The sequence below is a fragment of the Lycorma delicatula genome, chromosome 5, assembly GCF_047948215.1.
Source record: "Lycorma delicatula isolate Av1 chromosome 5, ASM4794821v1, whole genome shotgun sequence".
NCBI lineage: Eukaryota > Metazoa > Arthropoda > Insecta > Hemiptera > Fulgoridae > Lycorma > Lycorma delicatula.
Window position 1 is genome coordinate 48,526,675 of NC_134459.1, and position 26,307 is coordinate 48,552,981.

General features: G+C 30.0%; 1 protein-coding gene across 11 annotated transcripts in view; it reads left to right on the forward strand.

Moving 5' to 3' along the window:
- The window catches only part of LOC142324914 (uncharacterized), a 188,173-nt gene that overhangs the window by 91,639 nt on the left and 70,227 nt on the right, over nucleotides 1-26,307 (forward strand). For all 11 annotated transcript variants that reach the window (XR_012756437.1, XM_075366045.1, XM_075366049.1 and 8 more), the window contains exons 3-4: nucleotides 11,845-11,996; nucleotides 22,309-22,443. Coding sequence is in view for 10 of the 11 variants with exons in the window: in XM_075366045.1 (XP_075222160.1) it covers nucleotides 11,845-11,996; nucleotides 22,309-22,443 (287 nt within the window). In the remaining variant the exon portion in view is untranslated. The remainder of the gene's footprint in view (nucleotides 1-11,844; nucleotides 11,997-22,308; nucleotides 22,444-26,307) is intronic.

The following is a 26,307-nucleotide window of genomic DNA, read 5'->3' on the forward strand; positions in this document are numbered from 1 at the left end:
ATATATTATATAGACATTTTCTCCAAATACAATTCGGATAATACTCTTTCATCAGTACAATGGTAATGTATACCATCGCCCTTGAGCTTTTAAAAGATGCAGAGATGTGTTCTATTCCGTCTCGACCGAAATAGCCGAACGAGATGCACAGCTTTAAACTTTAAAACACAAACGAATTGTTAGCATTACACGGTTCAGGTTATTTGCGAACAATCATTGAATTTGCAACAGTTGTTATAAAACAAGTCCAGTATCTAGGCTACTAAAACAAACTGCATTATTTTATCTAATTACAACTTACAATAAAAAAATACAACAGAAAACAGATACACGTATTCAACGTAACTAGTTAAATTAGCAGAAGGAAATTATATACAATTATTTTATGTATTTATAATATACAGTAATATGTAAATAAGTAGATACATTAAGATTTGTTATATTTTTAAAAATAGATTATATTTAAATCTAAAATAATTCCCGCCGGCCTCCGTGGCGCGAGTGGTAGCGTCTCGGCCTTTCATCCGGAGGTCCTGGGTTCGAATCCCGGTCAGGCATGACATTTTCACACACGCTACAAATCATTCATCTCATCCTCTGAAGCAATACCCAACGGTGATCCCGGAGATTAAACAAAAAAAAGTAAATAAAAAAATAATATCCCATAATTTTCACGGGAAAGAGGAAAACATTTTACTCTACCGTTTTAATTGTAGTTAGTACAATAATTATTCATTGTAACATTAATAAAAACTAAAATAACAATAAAAATATTTGCATTGAAAATACTCCACATTAATTCTATGATATATTTCTGTTAAAAGATATCCACTGTTTTCTGATAATACAGTATCTGAACGAGGAAGGAACAGACTACTATTCAAATGTAATATAGATCAGTTTTTAACAGTGAAGTAATATCAAAATTCCATAGAAACGAAAAGTCGATCTTCTTGAACAGAGCTGCGCACGTTTTTTTTAATTTTCTTTTTGAAAAACTTTAAAAAATTGGGCATTTAAAGTTTTAATGATCAAGTTTTGAAAATTTTATTTTTGTACAACCGTTTGAAGGTTGCGTACAAAATGTGTATACCAAATTTGAATTTAGTATTTTACCAAGATGAAAAGTAATTCATTTAAAAAATAAATTAAATTTAAAGAAGTCAGACATCTACAGCATATATAAATCTGAATGAAATTGATCTACTAGTTTTGGAGACTTTTGAACCACAAAATTTTATACAAAAGCCTATAAATACAAATAAAAATATTTAAGGCATATATACATATGTATGAATGTATGTGAGGAAACTCCATTTTAACTGAATGGTATTTTCGTATCCTCATACCTCAAAACGTAAAGAAAATTCATTTATTCCCCCCCCCCACAACATGTGAACTTTTCTTCAAAAAATCGCTAAAATGATCAGACAGAAAAGAAAGGATATTTATATCAACGTTCACTGAAAAATATTTTGATACGTACAATCATTTACAGAAGTTTTGCCGAGTCTTCTGTGCACACGCTGTATAAATTATAAGAGAAACATTGGGGAAAACGTTTCTGGAACGGTAAAAATACTAAGATTGACCAGAAGTGTAAGACTGCTCAAAGAAGGACTTTGAACATAGGTTTTGAACAGGATTAAATAGATCTGAAACATGGATAGTCAGAAGAAAAAATAGTACAGAAAGATTTGAAGTACGGTGTTTAATAAATAGGGAAAAATTGAAACAGATGAACAGAACGAGAAGGTATTCAGGAAGTTGAGAACGGAGAAATCTGATGAAGACGATAAAGAGGGAAACACATCTTTATTAATCAAATAATGAACAGAAAAATAAAAAGTAGAAGTTAAAAACACGTGATGCCAGAATTGAAACAAACCTGAACATCTTGTTGATGCTTCTAACAGGACGGATTCACAGCAAAAATTTAAATAAGTCCGAGTGAACGTTTGATGCGCAGAGAACAAAAAAAAATACACAACGTAACAATAATTCCAAAAATTTATTATTAACTCTTACAACCTTACGTTAAATAAATTCTTAAATTTAGATTATTTCTTAACGACATTGCATCTTATTACTACTAACAATTGAAAGGATAATTTTTCACATAACTTTTTAACGAATTTTGCTAAATAAATGTAGATTACAATGACTTCCTCATATTTGAATTTATGTAACTTGAGTACTTGTAACTATTAAAAAAAACATGTAAGTGAATACTACATTTTACAACGAAAACGTTTAAATGTTAATTTTTTCTTGAAACAGTTATTTTGTAATTTGTATAAAATACAAATGGCGGTTCGGAAAGTCTTGGCGTGACAAAAAAACACAGATTCTTCAGAATTTTTTTTTTGTTCAACGTTGTCACCTTACAATCCGATACATTTAAACCGACCACTTTCCAAACATGTAATATCCTCAGACTATGCGATTTTTCCAACACTTCAAAATAAGCGGTCGTATCAGCTTTGATGTCATCATTTGAAATTAGTTTTTGTCCAACGAACCATTTCTTCAGGTCTAGGAAAAACAATAGTAGCTAGGAAACAAATCCAGCGCATGTGGAAGCATTTCGAAGTTAGGTCATGTAATTTTGGAGCAATGTCCCAGGAAGTGCGTGTTGCGAGGCGCATTATCATGGCAAAAGAGCACTTTCTTTTTCGGCAAATGTGGACGTTTAGCTTGAATAGCAATTTTCAATCGATCCAATAGTGAAGCGTTTACTCCTTGGTGATGATCCTGCCTTCTTCTAGGTAGTTTATGAGCATGACACCACGAGAACCTAAAAATTCAACAGCGATGATTTTCCTGCAGATGGAACCGTTATCGTTTTTTGTGGCGCACTTTTACCTGTTCCCATCCATTGTTTCTGGGGCCAGAGACCAAACAGAGACTGCTGTTTGGTCTCTGGCGTGTCCATGTTCTATCTATTGCTAAAAATACAGAAGAAACTCAGCGATAACGCGGTTAAATAAATCTAAAACACCATCTAGAAGTGTTCAATCGAACGCGTTTTTAATAAACGCAGCACCCATGGAGCAGAAAGCGTTGTCTTACCCAAAACATTCTGTGAAGTGTAGTGGTCATGATCTATCGAGACGTTTGCAATGGCGTACCTTCAATCATCGATCATTTAATACAGCATTATAGATTTTTCTGGTGATTTCATCAGTCGAGGAGTTTTTGGATGTCTTGAATGGATGCATGACGATCACGATTAAATTCAGCAGCCCGCACTTTTCCATCGAAAACGAGGGGAAAGAATCTTTTAAAGTGGAATTTAACTTTTGTTTGTCCGTCGGAGTGAAACATTTTAAAACAAAATACTTTATAACAGCTCGAACTTAAATTATATTGAAAAATGTCAGAATTTGTTTGCTTTATTCAATCGCCACGAACTAGCAATAAACACACGCGTCTGAAACTTCGCAGCATGCCATCAAAAAACTAATAATTGACAAATATCATGGCCATTTGATTATACTTTTGCCATCTCTATGTTAGGTCGAGAACTTTCCGAACGATCTAGGTATATTAAATTTTATAAAACTGATAAAATAATATGTAAAAAATCCGCAATTTTCAAAACCGACAATTTTTGCATTTAGTATTCACAATTTTTTTCTATTTCTAGAAAAAAATCTGATGTGGACACCAAATAACTTCCTTGTACGCCATTATTTTAAAATACGAATATTTTTTTAAAATGAAAGGACATAAAATTTCATTTCATTTATAACTACTGATATTTTTTTTATTTTTATTGTTATTGAAATATTATTTATCGTAAAATTTTACAATCAGAGGTTAATAATTATTAATAAAATAATATATTTATATTATAAAAAAAAATAGATGAAGTCTGGATTCGAATCGATGTGCCTTACCCTTAATCAAAAATTAATTTAAATGTCAAGAAAAGATTTTTGAAAATATATGTTTGGAGTGTCGCTTTATATGGAAGTGAAACTTGGACGATCGAAGTACCTGAGAAGAAAAGATTACAAGCTTTTGAAATGTGGTGCTATAGGAGAATGTTAAAAATCAGATGGGTGGATAAAGTGACAAATGAAGAGGTGTTAAGGCAAATAAATGAAGAAAGAAGCATTTGGAAAAATATAGTTAAAAGAAGAGACAGACTTATAGGCCACATATTAAGGCATCTTGGAATAGTCGGTTTAATATTGGAGGAACAGATAGAAGGAAAACATTGTGCAGACAGGCAACGTTTGGAATATGTAAAACAAATTGTTGGGGATGTAGGATGTAGGGAGTATACCGAAATGAAACGACTAGCACTAGATAGGGAATCTTGGAGAGGTGCATCAAACCAGTCAAATGACTGAAGCTAACAAAAAGGTGCCTTACCCAAGTAAGATCCAAATATTTCATTAATTAAACTTTTATTTGGCTATAACTCTGAAACCGATGAAAATAAGTACCAATTATGATATATCGTTGAAACGCTCTCTATGAGGGCTTATTCTACAGTTAAGAAAAAGTCCAAAATCCATTTTTTTTGTATTTTGGGGTTTTTTGGACACTTTTGGTTTAGTCGATTGCAATCAAAAGGGTAAGTGCACAACTAGATGTTACAACAGTCCAAAATTCAAAATTTCAACATCCTACGGCTAATCGTTTTTGGGTTATGCGAGATACATACGTACGTACGTACAGACGTCACGTCGAAAGTAGTTAAAATGGATTCAGAGATGGTCAAAATGGTTACTTCCGTTGAAATCTGAAAACCGAAATTTTTCGCGATCACAATACTTAATTTACTTCGTAAGTAAAAAATTAATAATAAATTCATACTACCACTTCGTGATGAAGTGATAGCCTTTCATGGCGCTTCGGTCTTTCATCCATATGGGGTCCCGGGTTCGAAACCCGGGCAGCATGGTATTTTCATTCCCTACAAATTTCCATTTTCATTTTCTCACGTGCATGCTTCATAAGCTTCTTTGGTGAATTAATTCATTAGGCAAAAAAAAAGGCTAAAAATAAAAACAAGATGTAAAATGGTATTTTTAGACAAAATGCTGCATAAAAAATACAGACACACTTTTAACGTGAATGTCTAAATTTTTCGACACCATTAGTAGTGTTATAAGTTGTTATTTACATGTATGTCATTCAATAATTTTTATTTGACATAACATCATTCTTTGACATTACGTTTTACACCAAGCGTTAAAAAAATGTAAAAAATAAATAGCGCTAATATACATCAACAAAAATACATGCAAAACTTCCAACATTATAATTTATGATTATTTTCAAATTACAAAAAATTCACAAGATCATACAACAAACTTTTAGTAAACTGCGACATTTAAGTAATGTAATTTAAAACTGTAGTAAATTTTTCTGACTAGATTTTATTTTGAACATACCGATACGAAATCAACTACTATACTCGTTACCATTGATACAAGCCGGTTGCGCGCGCAGTATACAGTCCCCGCCATAGGATCTCAGTTCACACACAGGCTGTTTAAAACAGTAAGCAATGTTTTCTCACTGTGTAACTTCTGTACAGTTCATAGAATACAAATACACAGCACAGCGAAAGCACGGCACTGTTTTCGCAGTAACTTGTACACGGTCACGCGGACAGGCAGTAGAGAACAGACAGGCGGTAGAGAAAACTTCCAATAGAAATGGCATTGAGTATAACGAAAAAAAATAACACTAACCTTTGCAAATCACTTCATTGGAACGGAATACACGTACAAAAGATATCACCGCTACAAAATACAGATAAGAATCAAAACACACTTGAATAAAATGAAAATTACAAATAATAATCTCATAAAAAAACTCAATAAAAACAAATAAAACACAGTACGAATGAAACACGTTATTCGACTTAATACTAAAGAATTTTCCTAACCTTGAGGTCGATCGGTGTTAACAATGTAGCTGATAAATCCACTGAACTTAATCAACGCCGAAGGGTCCTCTAAAAGAATAATTTCCACATAATCTGAAAGCGAATTGTTAATAATGATTTAATATTTTTTAATAATTATTATCTTTCGACATGTTGATCAATCAATAAAATAAAGTTATGTTTTAAAGCAATTAGATGGCTGATAAGAATGTAAGAAAAATAGAGGAACGAATTAAACGAACTGTTAGTGAGCTATAAACATGGGATACCGATCTTAAATGGGTAAACCGTGGTCGTCTATTTTATACATACACACACACACTCGCACAGTAAAATAAAAACGTCGATCTTTGTCCGATAAAGTTTGAATTTTGTAATTAAAAATGATCCGATATGAATGACAACCATCATCTCATATTACCACAGTTAGTGTTCGTATACGTTTTCCTAAGATGCACCAGATTTAATGGACTCCACCTTTCTTGATTTCCTACAAAAACAATGTTTCAGTCCTAGCTTAAAGAAATTTAAATCCGCATTTGGGGATTTTTCGCGAGTCACGCACGTGTAAGAGAAAGCTTAATGCCTCGTCGCGCCTTATCCTCTGCTCGTAGTAATCACTTTTAACTTTCCCCAGACATGTGTATGGCCGGGATAAAATCAGTGATTACAGATGGATTCATGAAAGTTTATTTGTCCGACAGTTTGAAATACAATGTCCAAAAGGACACCAGTGACTGACTCTTGATGAACATATGGTTCGTTACCCACATACAAGGCGAACGCGGTGCACCCAACAATAATTGTTGACGAAGATAAAAAATGAATCAAACTCGATCGAAGACAAAGTACGTTCACGAATTTCGATCGCTAGCATCCACACATGGGAGAAAAGGAAAATTGGTTCCAACAAAGTTTGGCAAACTAGGTTTCAATGTTGTCCTGAATATAGACATTTTAAAAGGTTTTGTTCAGTTTTAAATCATGAAAAATATATTTGAATTAAACATGCTAAAAATAATATCGGTCACATCTTTTTCGTAAATGATGTCGGACCAGATTAAAATTTGTATAATTCTTTTAGATTTAAAAAAATGTGACTAATATAAGAAAAATTCTGGAATGAAATAGATGTTTACATAAACCTCCCCAAAAAAATTAAACATCAAAATACAGTAATGTCATAACAAAACAATTTAAAACATAATTACTTCGTTATATATTTACAAAATTCTTTTATAAATTAAGAACGTTAATGTTAATAAAAAGTGAAATAAACATTACCTTTCAGTAGCAAAACCTATGACGTTAGAAGGGAATGTGCTAGTTAAGTCTGCGCATTACAAAAACGAGAAAAGATTAAAGATCAAATTAAAAATAAATTTTATTTACTTACAAGATATCAGAACAGTAATAAACCGACTAATAACGTTACAAGAGATTTGGCAAACTAAATCAGACTGAGCCATCATCTCATTATTACTAATACATGAATATTGAACCCATCAGAATCAATAAAAAAATTATAAAAAAATGAAGTCATGAATCCTATTAAATAATTCTTTCATAAAAAATATATATTGAAAAAAAAAATAGCTAAGTGTAATTGTTTATTAAATCTTTTCATAACTGTATAGAAACGGAGACATTTCGTTGATAACATTTCTCAGCAATCATAACAAACTATAAATTAAGCATTCTAAAATAAATATCATTACACATCAATTTTTAAATTAATCAAAAACTCGTGCCTGTGTACAATACATAATAATTTTTCTACAACGAGCTATATATAATAAACCAAAATGACATAGCCGTTCTCAAAAGTAGTCTGATTCGACGCCAAAATTACTAAGGAAATTGAGGAGCGAAGTATTTTCTGATGAAAGTAAAAGTACAATGTCCTAAAAGTAGTTAGATATCGGTGGGGCATACCAAACTTGCTGAAATGTAGATAAAACCACACGTGACTCCTTACTCTGATCACCACCGAGACTGGCTGTAAATTGAACATCATCAATTTAATAAAAAGCAAATAAGACTAATGCAGCTTATATTTTAATTGCTTTACACCCACTGAAAGGACTAGGACCTTACTGCAAATTAATATATCACCCCGATACTTTTTTCGATTGAACTTAAATATTAATCAAACTTCTATCAGCTGTTTTCATCAGAGGGGACTATCTCTCCTCCTACACAACGAAGTATGAATTTTGTACACGAAAATAGAAACAAATTTTTATTTTGAAGATTATTTCTACATGTAATAAGAACAGAAATGGATATCGTCAAATAAATTCCGTAAAAAATTTAAGAAATATGATGAAATTTAACAACACTGCTATGTAAGCCCGATTCGATTTCTGATATCTAATTCCAAAGGAAAATCTGATACAGTTAACCATAGACACTCTTAATTTACTTTTTTTTTTTTAAATAGTTAGGGCATTTTTACATTTTAAATAAGAAAAAACCAACATTTTTATTTGAAATTGCAAGATTTATTTCTTTTGTGAGCGATTGAATTTTTTTTTAGATAAGCTTACACCTTTTAATGGAAATGCAATATGAAAATCTGGTAGGATGTGAAAGCTTGACCAAGATTCGAATCCTGAACTTTCTGTATGAAAGTTACAGGTACCACCACTCCACCATTTCCGTACAAAAATCACCATTTCTTTAAAGTATCATTTCATAACGTCATTAATCCTCCTTCACATTTTATTTACCCAAACATTTTTTATCGTTCTGACTAGAAAATTTCTCCTGCTAATAAAGTCATGTTTTTTGTTTTTTTTAGAAAGAGATATTACGCACTAACTGTCCCTACATTCGTTATGGCTATGACGCATGTAAAGTATCTAAATTACAAGTGATTCTTGTTAGAATTGCTATCTTTTAAAGCAGTGATGTTTATGATGCAACCAAAATAATACAATTCCTGTGGAAAACAAAAAAAATGTATAACTTAGAGTGAATATCACCTGCAATTCGGCGGGATCGATGTGTTAATACGCAAGGATGTACAGTTCTGTGGGAAAAACATTTAGAAATCAACTCATTCCTAATTATATAGAATAAGCCTGGCATGTGAACTTGTTTTTCTTTAGAATGGTTACACCATTTTTTAAGTAATTATTCACTGATGTGGAAGAAATGTTCCTGAAAAAAAATTTACAGCTACATTTAGAGGTTTATAATACATTGATAAATTTAATTGCCAGAATTGTATAGTAGTAGAAAACAAATTATTTCCCGTTCTAAATGTGTAACTAAAATAATTCAAATACAAAATCTATAAAAGACGCATTTAATTAGATTTCTCACAGCATGAATACTAACTAAACTGTCCTGAAAATCAAGTATAGTTGAACAAGGATTTCGATGGTAAAAAAGAACGTTAAAAATTAGGGATGAAAAATTATAACAAAAAAAGGTGACAACACAGTTTATTTGATTTAATTAAACAGTTTTGTTTATTTAATTCAATGATTCTAAAAAATCGCGTGGGAATACCGTATTTCATTCGCGCGGGTGACGGTACTAGCGGCGACAGTCAGAACTTACTAAACTAATGTAATTTCACATCTTACATATATCCCAATGCGTCACAATGCCGGGAAGACACCGGCATTGTGACGCTTCCGGTCGTCACCCCCCCCCCCCTCGCAAACCACGTTCATAGCCCTGATGGACTTTAACGGCAACAACTTACATACAACAAATTTCACTTGTACGGTCGGCAGACTGGTATAGCTTAACGCACCTAATTCTGAATCAATCGTACCATCGAGTCGGAGTCCCAGCCAGACCGAGTTACTTTTTTTACACTTTAAATATTATTCATTTATTTAATTCTACCGCTCGCCTGTGACAGACTTAAGTGTAAAGGGAATATAGCCGAGAGTACGAAGTGCATACACTCTTAGTCTCTCCGTATCAGCCTCAGTCAATTATTTCTCATTGATCTAAAGGACCGGAACGCAAATACCAAATCCGTCCATAAATAAAATAAAACAAATAAAATCTATAACCGCCACTAAACAAATAATAACCCGCCAGATAAAATAGAAAGACATAGTAGCAAGTAACATCTGTCCAGGTTCTGCAATTTTTTGGGAGAAAACGAACTCCCGCTATCCTTGCGTTCCGTTCCGTTCCGAAAGATCAGTGAAAAAAATCAATTCTCATTCCTGAAGAACATAAATTTATATTAATGCTACTGAAGATAACACAATATTTGATTCAATTAAATTCTCAAATTTCTTATTCTACAAAAGGGGCACTACATAAACAGTTAAAATATATTAAAATGTACAAGGATATAAAATATATTAAAATCATAATTTTACTTACATAGTAGACCGTTTGTAATAGACCTGTAGGACATCCGCTTAAATACAATTTCTTGAGCTGAAATAAATCTGAAACAGATATAAATAAAACAAAATTTTAATTAGTAAAAATAAAACCCATAAAATATTTCCGAAAATCAATTATGCGTGCTGAAAAGATAGAATAACATTTTGATAAAAAAAACCAAAAAACTTAATACCACTAATAAAATAAATTATCGCTGCAAACACTCAGTTAGAAGCAATATAGGATGTACAATATACAATTAAGGTCGCTAAGAGACATTATGTTTGAGAAACAGGGAACATCACTTAAAGATATTTAATTTGGCAACTACAGGTAATTAAAATTTTTGCATAGCAATCATAGTACTCGTATTATATAAAATTACTTGCAGTTTAGAAGGTTTATTCTCCTCCACTAACCGAATGAACTGTAATTACTTTTTTACTTGCAAATCCTTTAAACAAACCATATTTTTTAACAGCATGTACATCAATAATATCTATCTTGATTTATGAAGTATTCTAATCAAATCTATAATTTTAACCCTCTAAATTCCCATTCATCATTAAAATAACTGTCTTAATACGCGATATACTACCCTTATTTTTATCATGTTTTGCATTAAAAAAAATTCGCATATTTTTCAGTTCACCTAAAAATTTGATTTCATTCACCTATTTTTCTACGAATCTTATTAGGTAGATTTCATAAGAAAACTACTTATTGTAATGGATACCATGGTTCAACTTCCGGAAAATGACGACATATCTTCGCGTTTCACATCCCCCAGACCCCAAAACCACCGTAATTTCAAAAGTTCAAATATATATATATATATTGTGGACACGATAACTGCCGTCATTTTGCGCCGGTTACTTTCAAATTGGTACATAAAATATAACGACCCAAAATATAGGTCGAGTTCGTTAATTGGCAAAATTGGACCATGGGGGCTTTTTCGAAAAAAAAATATCCGTATAACTTTCCTATTAAGTAAAAATATCGAATTCGTTTAAAGTTCCTACTATTTTTTTGGATAACAGCCTAAAACTTATATGAGTAAAAGTTTTTGATATCACAAATCATTGGCCCAGGGAGTGAAAAAAATGGGGTTTCGAAGACAAAAAAAAAATCATATCTCCCTTAATAGCCACAGTATCGAATCGGGTTAAAGTGATCTTTAGTCCTCTAAACATTACCTAAAACTTTTGTCTGCAACAATTTTTGATATGAGCAACGTTTACGGCGAGGGGTGACCAAAACGTTGCTGTAATTGTAAGAAGATGGGGCTTGTATGCTAAACATGTGAAACTTTTTCCACATGCAAACATCGTCATATTGAGTAAATTTGAAGTTTTTCTTAACTTTAAGGTGGAAATCTTTTTTATCCCCTACTTACCACAGGTGAAATCTACCTCCGCCTTCCAGCGTGCCGAAAGGGATTTTTTAACACTGTTTAGTATTATCACACTTCAGAATACATTTTTCTTATTATTTTTTTTTTAACATTATTATTTTAAGTTACTATAAATGTATAATAATGCTATAATGGATATTCTATGTTACAGGGAAAATCTGGTAAACATAGAATCTAAGGCTGATCGTCAGATAAGTGATCTACAAACGGAGTTAAAACAAAGCGAAAAGGAAATTAATAATTTAAAAATTCAAGTTGGAGATTTACAACGAGAAGTAATTGTAAAAAGTTCTGGAATGGACAGTAAGTATATTTTATTTACTTGCTATTTACTTTTATTAGCTATTTACTTATTTTATTTATAAAATTAAATAAATACATAAAAAATAATCATCAACATACAGTTACTACCCGGAGGCAAGTTCCTTGCACCATAACCTTTATTCCTAATTAAACATTCCCAGTTAGTTTCCATTTAGAAATAAAGAATAAATAAATACAAATCTAAAATCGATTCACTTTCTAAAAATATAAAAATATGTTTCCAAAAAATCATTCCTAAATTACGATGCAGTTCTTTCTTACTTCAAATAATTTCTTTTATAGTGCTGATTTACATTTTTTCCGTTTAGCTCATCTAGCATAGTGTATTTGACAATTGTTTCGAGATTCATAAAAACTGATAAAGTAGGCGATTTAATAATTAATAAATACAACTATAAACTCAACAAAAACAAAACTTCCGTGCGCTTTCCTTTTAGTGATAAGTAGCCAAATAACTGAACTTTGATTTGTCTTGCTTATCACCATTCAAATCATTCCTTTACGTGTATTAATGTCCGTCTCAAGAAACGGTGCAGCAGATACAAATATGTATTCCTTATGCATGAATAATATCTCAGTAGTTTAGGCTGAATCATTCTCTCTCTCCCACGTGCAAGTGCATTTATTGCTTTATACGTATAATGTACTGTAAGCTAACACTTGTTTACCGCCGTGACATGCTAATGATAAGCAATTTTTGTTGAGTCTTTGATGTTAAACGATAACGTCATTCGTAATGCTTCACGAAATTATTTAGTTCAGTGAAAGAAAATATTTTAATCTATGCTATCGTGTTACTTTGTACTGTATGATACAGTTTTATAGGTTTTATTCAGTGTTATTTTCATTAATTTTAATTTACTTTGTGTTTTTCTGCCAATCGGGTTTTAAAAATGAGTGATTCTGTCGTGAAACATAAACCGGGAAACCCCTTAAGTAGCCCCGAAAAAAGTAATCAGAAACGTATATATAACCTTAAAACAAGATAACCTTCAAACTGCAGTCAGAGATATTTCTCGTAAAGCAAGTAGTGCAACAGGTGTTAGCGAAAGAACAATTTTTAATATAATAAACACAATATCGATGATAAACACGTTAGCCCAAAAAAGACTCGAAAGTGTATGAAAACGATTGAAAAATTAGACGATTTTACTAAAAACCACTATCAGAAAAAAGTACATTCGTTTTATTTCAATAACGATCATTCACGGAATTGAATGCCGTGAATACCGATTCTAAACGCCCAATTTTTCTAGAATTACATTACATCAAGTTTTAATTCTAGTGTAATTCTAGAATTACATTACATCATGTTTTAAAATTGCTAACATTTACAGGAACCAAACAGCAACAGTAATAATCGAAGAACATAAGAAAGAAGCCGTAATAAAAAAGGGACTCCGACAAGGAAGTTCCCTATACCCGTTACTTTTTAATCTTTACATGGAACTAGCAGTTAATGATGTTAAAGAACAATTTAGATTCGGAGTAACAGTACAAGGTGAAATAGATAAAGATGATACGATTTGCTGATGATATAGTAATTCTAGCTGAGAGTAAAAAGGATTTAGAAGAAACAATGAATGGCATGGATGAAGTCCTACCCAAGAACTACCGCATGAAAATAAACAGGAACAAAACGAAAGTAATGAAATAACAAAGATGGACCACTGAATGTGAAAATAGGAGGAGACAAGATTATGGAGGTAGAAGAATGTTGTTATTTGGGAAGTAGAATTAGAATTATTAAAGATGGACGAAGCAGGAGCGATATAAAATGCCGAATAGAACAGGCAAAACGAGCCTTCAGTCAGAAATATAATTTGTTTACATCAAAAATTAATTTAAACGTCAGGAAAAGATTTTTGAAAGTATATGTTTGGAGTGTCGCTTTATATGGATGTGAAATTTGGACGATCGGAGTATCTGAGAAGAAAAGATTAGAAGCTTTTGAAATGTGGTGCTATAGGAGAATGTTAAAAATCAAATGGGTGGACAAAGTGACAAATGAAGCGGTGTTGCTACAAATAGATGAATAAAGAAGCACTTGGAAAAACATAGCTAAAAGAAGAGACAGACTTATAGGCCACATATTAAGGTATCCTGGAATAGTCGCTTTAATATTGGAGGGACAGGTAGAAGAAAAAAATTGTGTAGGGAGGCTACGTTTGGAATATGTAAAGCAAATTGTTAGGGATGTAGGTGGTAGGGGGTATACCGAAATGAAACGACTAGCACTAGATAGGGAATCTTAACCCACCGGGTTGGTCTAGTGGTTAACGCGTCTTCCCAAATCAGCTGATTTGGAAATTCGAGAGTTACAGCGTTCAAGTCCCAGTAAAGCCAGTTATTTTTACACGGATTTGAATACTAGATCGTGGATACCGGTGTTCTTTGGTGGTTGGGTTTCAATTAACCACACATCTCAGAAATGGTCGAACTGAGAATGTACAAGACTACACTTCATTTACACTCATACATATCATCCTCATTCATCCTCTGAAGAATTATCTAAACGGTAGTTACCGGAGGCTAAACAGGAAAAAGAAAGAAAAGATAGGGAATCTTGGAGAGCTGCATCAAACCAGTCAAATGACTGAAGACGAAAAAAAACATGTTTTAAAAATCAATGAATTTCGTTTCATGTGTAGAAAAAATAATTTTTTATTGATTGAACGCGAACATATTATTTGATGGCATATGGAATATTTAAGAGAAATTAAGCAATTTCGTGAAGATGGTAAGACAATTTATAATCTAGATGAAACTTGGATTAATGCGGACATGTACAGGAAAAGGAGCGGGTGGATAAAGAAATTAAGCGCACTAAAGAGGCTTTTATGAAAAGTTTGTCTACTGAGATGAAAATTTCGGATGGAAAAGGTAAACGATTAATAGTTACGTTGGAAGTGAAAATGGGTTTTTGAACGGTGGTTCATCGGTATTCCAGATCTTCCCAAGAGTATCACGATGAAATGAATGGTGACAATTTTATGCGTGGTTTTAATAACTCATCGAAATTGTCGCTGAAGGATCCGTCATAGTAATGGTTAATGCTCCGTATCATTGTCTGAAAACTAAAAAAATCTCAAACGCTTCGACCTGAAAATCGGAAATTGCCGATTGATTAAAATTACATACACCGAAGACATGTTCAAAGTTGAACTTTTGAAAATAATAAAATCAATTAAACAAAAATGGTGTCTTCTGTATTCTTTCCGGGACGAAACCCGTACTGATTTTACATCAATAAGATTTGTGAGATCAGCCTGTCATTTATACGCAAGTATAAAATGACCTAAGGTACCTAAACACCTAAGGTATAAATGGTACAGAATCTTTTCAAAACCTTACCAATAACCGGCAGCAACGTCAAGGACCTATACGATGAAGTAACAATGGGAATCATGTCGCCTCCCTTAAACAACAATTTAACAATAATACCCTTCTTCCAACATACCGGGAAGTATCCTTCAAACAGTAATTTGTTAAACACGTGTGTGATTGTTTTCACACTAACCCCAACCGAGCGAAGAAGGAGGTTCGCCGTTCACAACAAAAATCTTAACATTTTATCTAATAAAACATAATGTGATAAAACTAATATTTACTATTAACGATTAAAAAAATTTAATAGCCGCCATTTTGGAATTTAAAAAAAATCAAATTTTAAATTATTTCAAATTATTTTTTAGAAAATGTAATTGGGTGCTACTTTGGTAAAACCATTAATATTCGGTAATGTAAATTTGGTACGCACCAAACTTCAATAAAATATCTTAATCCGTACTTAAGATATAGATTTTTATTGAAAAACAGAAAATGACAGACCGAAGAAAAATAAGAAGATTTATTTAACATTTATCAACATTAACTTTTTGTCTATTTTCATGTCATGAACCAGTCCCTTAATTATAACCAACATCTTCCGGGAAACTCTGTATAGCTAGTGCCGAAGGAAAAAAATATATGTCTACACAGAGATGAACCCTTGTCCGATGTGATAGAAAATCAGGCCAAAGCTGGAATACATTTAGCCAAATTTCAACCTTTTGGATAAAATTTAAGAGATATTGGCAAAAAACTGTTTAGAAATAATGTTGAATATCCTCCATCCCGAAATCCGATCGACTTAAAAGGATGAAATTTTAAATAACAATGAGAACTTTCTTTCTATAAAACCTCAATTTCCTACGACCGTTGTACAAAAATTTAAAATTACGAAAACTATCTCCCTCCCTTTTTTACTTTTATCCAAAATTAAATGGCATCAGTGGCACCCATATTTATAATTTTTTTGAGCCATTTCTGAAGAATTTACATTGTGCCAGTCCGAAGATATTTATCAAAATGTAGGCCAACACACCTATGTGCATACATCTTCCGGAAATTTCTGTGATTTCTTATACGTTTTTTAGATTCAGGGAGTTATGAAATCAAAATTCACCAAAAAAAAACGGATATTAAAGTTTTTGACTGATCTATTCACTTTCCCTTTTGTAACTATAGCTGCTACGCACCAGTAAAACGGGAAAGTAAAAATTATTTTTTAAAAACCAGTAGGTTCGTTTTTGTGAGCTGTACCTTTAAAAAGAATATTGTTTTTATTCTTCTTTTTAAAAATTTAAGATTAGCCGACCTCATCATAAGCACTAAATGGGCATACTCAGGGAATTTCTGATATCATCATCGCCCAGTTTAGGTAATTTGTTGCAATTTAACAAATCAAAGTTTTCTGTTCCCACATACCTACTATATTTTACAAAATAGGGACAATTGGATGAATCTTACTATATAGGCACTTATTAGACTTTTTGTACAGTCACCGTACTAGAAATCGAGTACCCAGACTGATTTATAGAGAAAGTCGCCTCCATCTAACCAAAAAACACATAATATCGCTGCAGTCTCTGTACTGTATCTTTAGCTTACAGTGAGCCAAAACCCATAAAACATTTCTGGAAATAATAAATCAAGTATAAGGGAAAGGATTGGATCATAAAAAGTGATAATCTACCTACAGAAGCTCCACAAAACAAGAAAAAGCCATCCGACTGGGTAGTTTCAAACAGTGGATACTCATCTCATTTAAAATCATTCTAGAGTCACTGTACCTTTACCCAGAATGAACACAGGACATTATTGATCAGCAATTTTTACTTTGATCATCTAAAATACATGGTGCAACAAATTTCCTTTCTTGCAGATGTTAACAGGCCACCCAAAAACAGGCTCATGCTTCCTTGAAGAAAACCTTCATCAATTCCAAGAATTGTGTGGCATATAGAAATTGAAACTAAATTATATAAACTATTCAGCCAGATCCCCATTGGAGAGTAATGTTATAATATTTATCTCAAAATTTATCATGAAAAGTTTGCCTTTTTTTGGCAGAAAATTAGCAACGAAGATTTTCATTAACTTTTTGATTATCAGATGAAGGTTTTACGTATTATCTGGTTTCCACTGATCTTCAAAATTTGTTCAAAATCGAACTCCAGATCAATTAATAACAATACATTGACAGTGACCTTAGATAGTAGTAACTTATCTATACACAATATTGAAAAAAAAAAAATAGTTTTTTAAAACTCTCAATTGTATAAAAATAATTAAAATGTGTTACAAAATAAGTATTATAAATGAATGAAGGTGTACCTTATAAAAACCGGGGGAAACATATTGAATATTAGTAAATATAGTTGTTGCTGCCAGCTGGCATGAAATAACCAACATTGAAGTAACTATAAGTTACTTACCAGTGTCATAATGATTTTGATTTATAAGCATTATTAATTCCCTTAATAACTTAAACAAGTAATACACATTTGTGAGTGTTACATAAAAATAAATTAGTCGCACATAGTTACATTTATCACAAAAAAGAGTTTAAAATTAAAAATACTTTTTTTTTTTCTTCTAAAAGTAGGGAAGTTTTTCAGCTTAATAATTAATAAGATCTGGTTTATACATAAAAATAAATGAGTCCTATATAAATGAAAAAATATATATACAATTTTTATTCATATTATGAGCACCTTAATCTTCATGAGTTTAAGTATTACTGAACGGAAGATAAATAAAACAGAAATATGAGTATATAGAAAATACAAAAATAGCTGATTAGGTCCTGCTAACTTAGCTAAATGCTGTACGCAACAATGTTATAGTACATTTTATTCTTATTTTGAATTTCACACTTTAAATGTTTTAAGGGAGGTGAATGAAAATGTATATGACTATTTTTTTTCATATTATAATATATAGAGAACAGAATATAAAATAAAGAATTCCCCAAACAGTGCAATTAAATTTTGTGTAGTAGATACTTCTTTCTGATAATTACATACGAGAAGATACATGGACTGGTAGGAAAAATTTTGAGAATAAGGTACAGACTATGAAGGTGAAGTTTAAAAAGAGTATTTGAGGAGAAACAAGAAAGTAAGAGTATGGGATAATTCAATGAGAAAATATTTGATGAAAAGGTTTGCTCAGGAATATCAAAGGTCAGATTGGTGGTTTGTACACGTGTATACACATAAACTGCTAGTGAAAGGATTAATAAAGAAAATATTATGCAGTATAATTTCAGAAGTTTCACCTGTGAGGTACTAAGGAGGTAACGCAATACTGATAAGGTCGGACTGCCATCGAGGAATTTTGAAATTAAAGAAGTAATTAAAAAACAACAAAGAGCAGGCGTGTTAATAATAATTTTAAAACTAGTTATAAGAATAAAAAGAAATGGATTACTGAAGGTTTGTGTTTACAGTTGAAATATTTTGCTAGAAAACACAACTGAAAGTTATTTTATGCGTGAGAAAAAATCTTAACATGAAATAGTTATTCAAAAAGTTTCTAAAAAATCAAAGAATATATTCTCTAACAATCAGTTGTTAAAAATTGTTACTTTGTTCTTTTAAACAAAGAACTACCCTATTTATTTTTAAAATGTTTCCTGAGAATTTCTCACCAACAGTTTTATTTTAGTAGAAGATATTCTTAACTTCTATGTACTTTAATCACAGGACAAGATACATTTCTAGGGCAAGTGATTTACAATTATTTAAAAAAAATAATATTCTGAAATTTTTTCTAATATTAGTAACAAGCTTCTCGTCAATAAATAATGTGTCTTTTTTATCATCTTCTGAGAATCAGGTTAGTATATCTTCTAAACTAAATTCTGATGTACCTGAGTTTTGTTGAGCCATAGAAATTTCCAATAAAAATTTTATATCTTGCCTCTTGAAGAATTCACATAAAGATCTGTACAGAATTTTTAACATTTTGTTCAAAGTAGAACTGTAATATGAGTAAATCCCATTTTGATTTTTGAGAAGTATCAATCAATAATGATGCTCGCAGTAGTAATCATGATTTAATAATAATTCTTGGAGGTACTCTTTTAGAGCATATGAAAATAAATGTGAAGATCCTACTTGCTAGGGTGTATTTGGAAACAGTGAATCTGGTGCAGGAAAGTAGCAACAAAACTGACAATCGAACATGATTGGACTAATGAATGGCTGGACTACAGATTGCACCCTGGTTAAATGAGGCATTAGACCATACGGGTATAAAGCACAGTGATGGGTTAATTAGAGAAGTGATGCAATTGATGAATTTTGAGAAAGATGTTAATTTAATTAATAACTGACTAACTAATCTTTCAATAATTCATTACAATCAAACATAGTTTTTGCAGGACTCTCTTATAAGGCTAATTTATTTCAAATTTATGCCCGTGTGTTGAGAAACTTTCTGCGGTAGTGTTGTAAATTGGTCTCCTCAATCTATCACAATTTTTGTTTAATTCCAAGAAGTGTAATTTTTTGAAAAAATACTTCAGTTTCTTCTGTTAATTTGCGTGAAAATTTCACCATCGTAGGTTTTTAATAAGATGGGATCCTGTATACAAAATTTTTCCTTTATCTTCTGAATCAGTAATTGGAGGAAAAAGTTGAGAAAAATTAATCCAGTATATCATTAATATTCCGTTTTTCCAAAAAATATTTTATTGTAAAGCTAAACAAAATGGTGGTAATCGTGTTATTTTATCATATAGAATTAAAAAGGCAAAACTAGTACAAACAAAATAAGATGTTACAAAAAAAAGTACTAAATCAAATTATAAACGTAGTTAGAATTTTTTGTCAACTCATTTCGTTAAAAAGTTTCAATTCCAAAATAAAAATTGTAATTATTAAGTTGTGATTTTAATATTGTGCTCTAAATTAATCAGAATGATACATAGTTCACTGAGTCATAGAGTCAAGGAAACAATTAGGAAAAAACTTAATTACTTTTACTTCAGTTGGTTCACATCACTTATTTCAGATATAGGTAAATTTTCAATTGAAGAAGAAATTCCATTACAGTTCAAAAAATATTTTCTGAAAATTTGTTTCAAAGTATTTAGAAAGTGAGACTGTAGATGAATTTTTTTTTTAAGTAGAAACTAATAAATATGTTTTTAACATATTTTTTTAAACTAAAAGTAATGTTTTCAATTCTTAAATATTTATTAAAAAATTATGGTAATTTAAAGACTTTTGTACTTAAATATTGCTAATAAATATGGACTAGCAATGAAAGGATTTTTAATTTAGAATTAGGTACATATGCCTACAATTTGTATCCAAATAAATTAATCAACAGAAAAAACAGACACACCTACACACATGCTTCATATTTAATTTATCTAATTAAATATTATATCACACTAATTATCTCAGAACTGTTACTTCTAATTGTCCTTATAATACTTACTAAATCTTTTATTAAGTTTCATTGACTCATACCTTAAATTTGGCAACATTTTATTTATATAACTTTGCTCGTGTACTGCTGATTAATCTTAGTAAAAAATTTAAATAACACTACGTTAACTACATTTTGTTTCTACATTTATTTGTAACACTGAAAACTAAAAATAAATATACAATACCTTAATAATATCCAGAAAATTAATATTAAGAAATATTTACGCCTATACATTCTATAAAATTAAATCTTACCAAGTAAATTGAGAGAAAATAATTATTTGGAGGATCCAAACGTAAAATACTGATTTAATTAAAATTTTTATCATCATTTAATTTACGTAATAAGGTATATTATGTAGGTACCACATTAGCAGCTTTACAAGTTTAGCAAGGACAGCTCTAAAGATATAAAGCTGTTACTGGTGTGATTTATATAATGTATTATGATGTACTGATCAGAATAAAAGTCTTATTTATTTATAGCTTTTCCAAAGACCATGATCTACCTAAAATTATACTAGCAGTATTACTAACCTTTTTCATCATATGTTATCACTTCCTACTTTATTCCATTATTCTTTTTTATTACATATAAGAATTATTATTGTATTAAATATTATTATTAAGCGTGAACAAATTATAATTTCTGTAACATTTGAATTAAAATGAAATACCAAATCCCTCAAGATATATTTTTCCTAAGAATTAGAGAGAATTCTAAAAATAATCTTGCTTGCAATATTTTCCAATTAATATCGTGTTCCATTTAAGACACATTGGATACCACTTTTTACACATTAACGACTACTATATCCCATTTTCTTTAAGACAAAATATGTAAAGATCCTAGTGCCTCAATTGACAAATTACCCTTAAAGATTAATAATACATGAACATGAAAACTATTTGCTCTTCAAATAACGTATAAAATAATCTCATCCATTAACTTTTTCTAAACAAAGATGTATGGAATTAGGTAGATATTAATAATGATAGTTCAGTAGCAGGTGGAAAGTAACATTCCATTTACAACCTAATTTAATAACATAATAATTTAATAGACTTTTTTTTCAAGGTTTGAAGAAATTCATATTAAATTACCTTAAACACATTCAATACACTCAAAACAATATGATTTATTTATTATATCATTACATTTTGTCGTTTTTTAGGAAATTTATATTTTATTTAGAAAAAAAAAGAAAATGTTTACTTGGTTACTTCAGTAAGCAAATCTTGAGTCTATAATTGTTTTGGTTCTGCCGAGTTAAAAAATAACATTTTACCAAATGAAAGTTGATATTGAAGTCAAACTTAGAAATTTCTAAGATTAATTGAACTTTTCTGCACCGTAAAGTGCTCTACCATAAAAACAATTTATAATAAACTGGCAAGTTTTTATGAATAAAGGATGGTGATGACTGATAAGCAGTATTAAAAAAAAAACATTACCATAAAATTTTGTGTTTATGAATTTAAACTAAATTAGAGAAAATACTGATTTCTTTGTTTGTTATTAGGGCTACAAGCAGAGCTGACAGCAGCATATAAAGAATCAGAATGTGTACGGAAAAAATTGAAACGACTAGAAGAAGATCTGGATTGCTTCAAACAGAAGAATTCTGACCTAACTGATGAGTTAAACAGGAAGACAGGTGCTTAACTGAATTCTCTATGGGTGTACTATATTTATCTAATAGGTATATAAACGTTTTACTAGTGTTTGCACAATCTGATACATAATTTATATATTTACTAAAAAGAAAAAAAATTCATACAAAAATATATGTACTCCAAAAAATGTATCAGGCAAAAATACTAATAAAAATAATAAAACTAAATATGCATAAAAATGAAATATTATTAAAAATTAAATATTCAAAATAAGAATTAAAATACAAAAAAAGTAGAAAAAAATAAACAAATGATAATAAACATGATTTGAATACATTTTTTGTTTTCAGTGTGCAAATAAAAATTGCTTTCAATTTATTTTTGTGTGATTAATTATTTTTGTTTCAAAAAATAACAAGAAAGTACACTATTTTAATTAAATAAAAAATAATTACTAAAATAAGAAGTAATAACCATTCAATATATAAAAAACATTCTTTAAATCTCATCAGGAATGAAAAGAAACATAATGTATCCTGACCACTTCAAAAGTCACAGATCATTGAATAAGAATGTCCACCAAAGCGACACAAGAATTGATCTGATAGTAACATGTTAGTGATGGAACTTTATTATTATTTATTAAAAGCACACCAAACTGATCCATTATTTCATGACAAAACTTATAAAAATGCTGTCATGGTTTCCCTTTCTGGTGATTATGCCTTATATTTAATGTAGGTAAATTATGATATCAGAAAACAGTGCAACTAAATGCATCCATGTTTGAGGGTATTAATGAGAAAGGTGAGTTAAGTATTTTTAAAGAACTTAATACTGTATCCTGGAAGATTTCAGATTTTTACAGAATGCAATAGCAGATATTTAATTTTATCTTGCAAAACTTTTGCCATAATCAGAATTTGTGTACTCAAATAAACAAGGAAGCTTTTCGATTAAAGATGGAAATTTAATATTAAATTCTGGATCGTACTTAATAATAAGCACCTTTTTATCATTACAGAGTAATTACTAATAATTCAAATTATTGAATGGATAGATTTATAGAAAATGGTGACAACATAATGAAAAAGTAGGTACATTCAGTAAACAAACAACATACTAGAAATTAAATAAAGTGGAAAATGCAACACTCTTACAGCGGAGGTACAATTGTTGCTTGTGTTTCACTTGTTGGACTATGTTTATGAATGCTGATTCAATGCTAACCTTCATTCAGCTTTTAAATGACATCATATCACTATTGTACCTCTGTCATATTGCTATCAGATCATTCCAGTGGGCGCTTGGCCTTAGAATGGGTTATTATACTTTAAAATAAACTTATATTTAACTGCTATAAGACCTATATTTCCAGAAAATAACTAGTTCAGCCCAGTTTTTATGGTTGTTACTTAAATTTCTACTATTAATTTGTTAAATATGTATAAAATTGTTTTCTTTAAGGTGATTTGAACAGTAATGCATTACTAGGTTTCAAAACAAAATATTTTCAATTCAACAGCTTGCTATATTTTTTACTACCCAAATTTATACTTTATAATCTTTGAACTCTTACACACTATTAAAGTGTTTCATTTTATGTTAATTACTATTTTATGTCCATTTTTGTAATCAGAGTTCTGAATAAGATCGATAACTGGTCATTTTTTATAGGACATGTAATTCACATTTTATAATGATACTACTAACTGCCATGACCATCAGCAATTGTATGTACTTGTACATGTCATGCATATTAGAAAAATTTAATGATCTAAGGGAACTACTTAAAAAAACATGGGTTTGCATATTTTTCATTTCATATTCATACTTTCATCTCAAGTAAAACTCAGGATAAATAAAATTATTAATTATTGTAAAAAAGTATTTTAGTAAAAAAAAGATATTTTATGTTTCAATAAAAACAAAACACAAAAGTTAAAGGTGCCAGAAAAATATGAAAAAAATCAAACCATGATGAAGAAAGAAAATTTTATAAAGTTTCTAGAATAAGAATCTTTCCAGTTCCAATCTGTGAGGGGAAGATAAAAAATACATACAAACCATTCATACTTTTCCCAAATATTTTTAAAATTATTCTTTTTAATTCATCTGACCATTAATAAAATGTTAGTTTACTTGTTGTGAGATTTAAAAATACATTAACCCACTGGGTTGGTCTAGTAGTAAACTCATTTTCATAAATCAGCTGATTTCGAAGTCAAATTTCTCAGGTTCAAATCGTAATAAAGGTAGTTACTTTTATTCAGATTTGAGAGATCATGGATACCAGTGTTCTTTGGTGGTTGGGTTTCAATTAACCACATGTTTCAGAAGTGGCGACCTGAATTTTGTTCAAGACTACAAATTTACCGGTACAGTTACACTGATAAGTCGCTAATGACTTTAATTGTTGATGCGACTATAAAGTTATTAAAAAAAAATACATTATTTAGAAAAACATTTTCTTTGCAATTTAATTAAATTTTACATTAGAACAAATAAAATAGGAAATACAATTTATCAAATATAATTAATTTTGATTAATGAGTCTGAAGTATATTGTTATAGTATTTTATTTTGTCTAAATTTCTTAAAATAAACTAAAATTATTATAAACAGCAAACAAATAAAATATTTTTTAAAAATTTAGTTTAATATTTTATTTATAAAGAATACTGATAGAAGTGGACAGATGGACAGATAAGCTTAAGATCCAAAAGATAAACTTTCAGGTTTTTCAGATATCTCCTAAATCCTCCTTACAGGAATACAAAAGTAGAAAGTACAAACCTCTTTGTTATTCACTGACACAAAATGTTTAAATGATGTTTTAAAAAAATAAGAAAAACCCAACAATTATAAATCTTTATGAACTTGTTGAAATAATTGTGCACATACACACAAGCAAGAATGCAAATCATCACAGTAAATTTAAAAAAGTCTAAAAAATTAATTAATTAACCTTTCTTTCAATTACTGATTAAAAATTCAGTGGTTTTTCAAAAGTAGTACATTTTTTTTTAGCACGTAATAATAAAAAAACTATTATAAAAAATATTAATTTTTAGTGGTACAGCTTAAATGTTTGGATAAAAATGAATGATTTTAAAAGATCATCTCCTCCTATGATAACTCATTAAAACATTACTTTGCACAAAAATTAATAAAAAGTTAAAAGATTCCATTCATTACATATAATTTATAATATACCATGGCTGAACTAATAAGTATTTTCTCAACCTATACAGTTACATAAATAGACAATAAAAATTACATAAATAGACAATAAAATTAAAGTAAATTTGTCCCATAACTAACAATAAAATAGATGTTAAACATTATAAAAGTATGTTACTGGACATTTAAAATCCTTTCTTTTAAATATTTAATACTTTAAGTGGCTTTTGTTTTTCCCCAATCATTTCCATTATTTATATGTATGGGATATAAGTTATTTTTATATTCATTAAATAATAACAGAAATTTTCATTCTGGTGTGGTGAGAGATAGAAAAGTTGGATACTATATCTCCAGAATTCTTCCGCTTTGCTGATCTCTACTTTTGAATAGCAGGAATTCAGTAAATTTTTAGTTGAGATATTTAATGTAAGCCATTCATTCACTAGATTATTCATGTTTAATAAAATTTCCATGAATATTCTCAAGTATATGTTTCAAACTTGTAGTGAATTTATACTTGTAAAGAAATAAGTGTAGGGTCATACAGCCAATACCTTTGACAGGTAAGAAGGGTAACTTTGAATCATTATGCTTTTTATTTGGACATCAGGTAATGAGATTGATTAGCTTTATTTGCTACAGTAAATGAAATAATACATGGCTGAAGAAAAAATCTCAATCTTGTTAAAATAAGAAATATAAAAAATTATTATCACTGT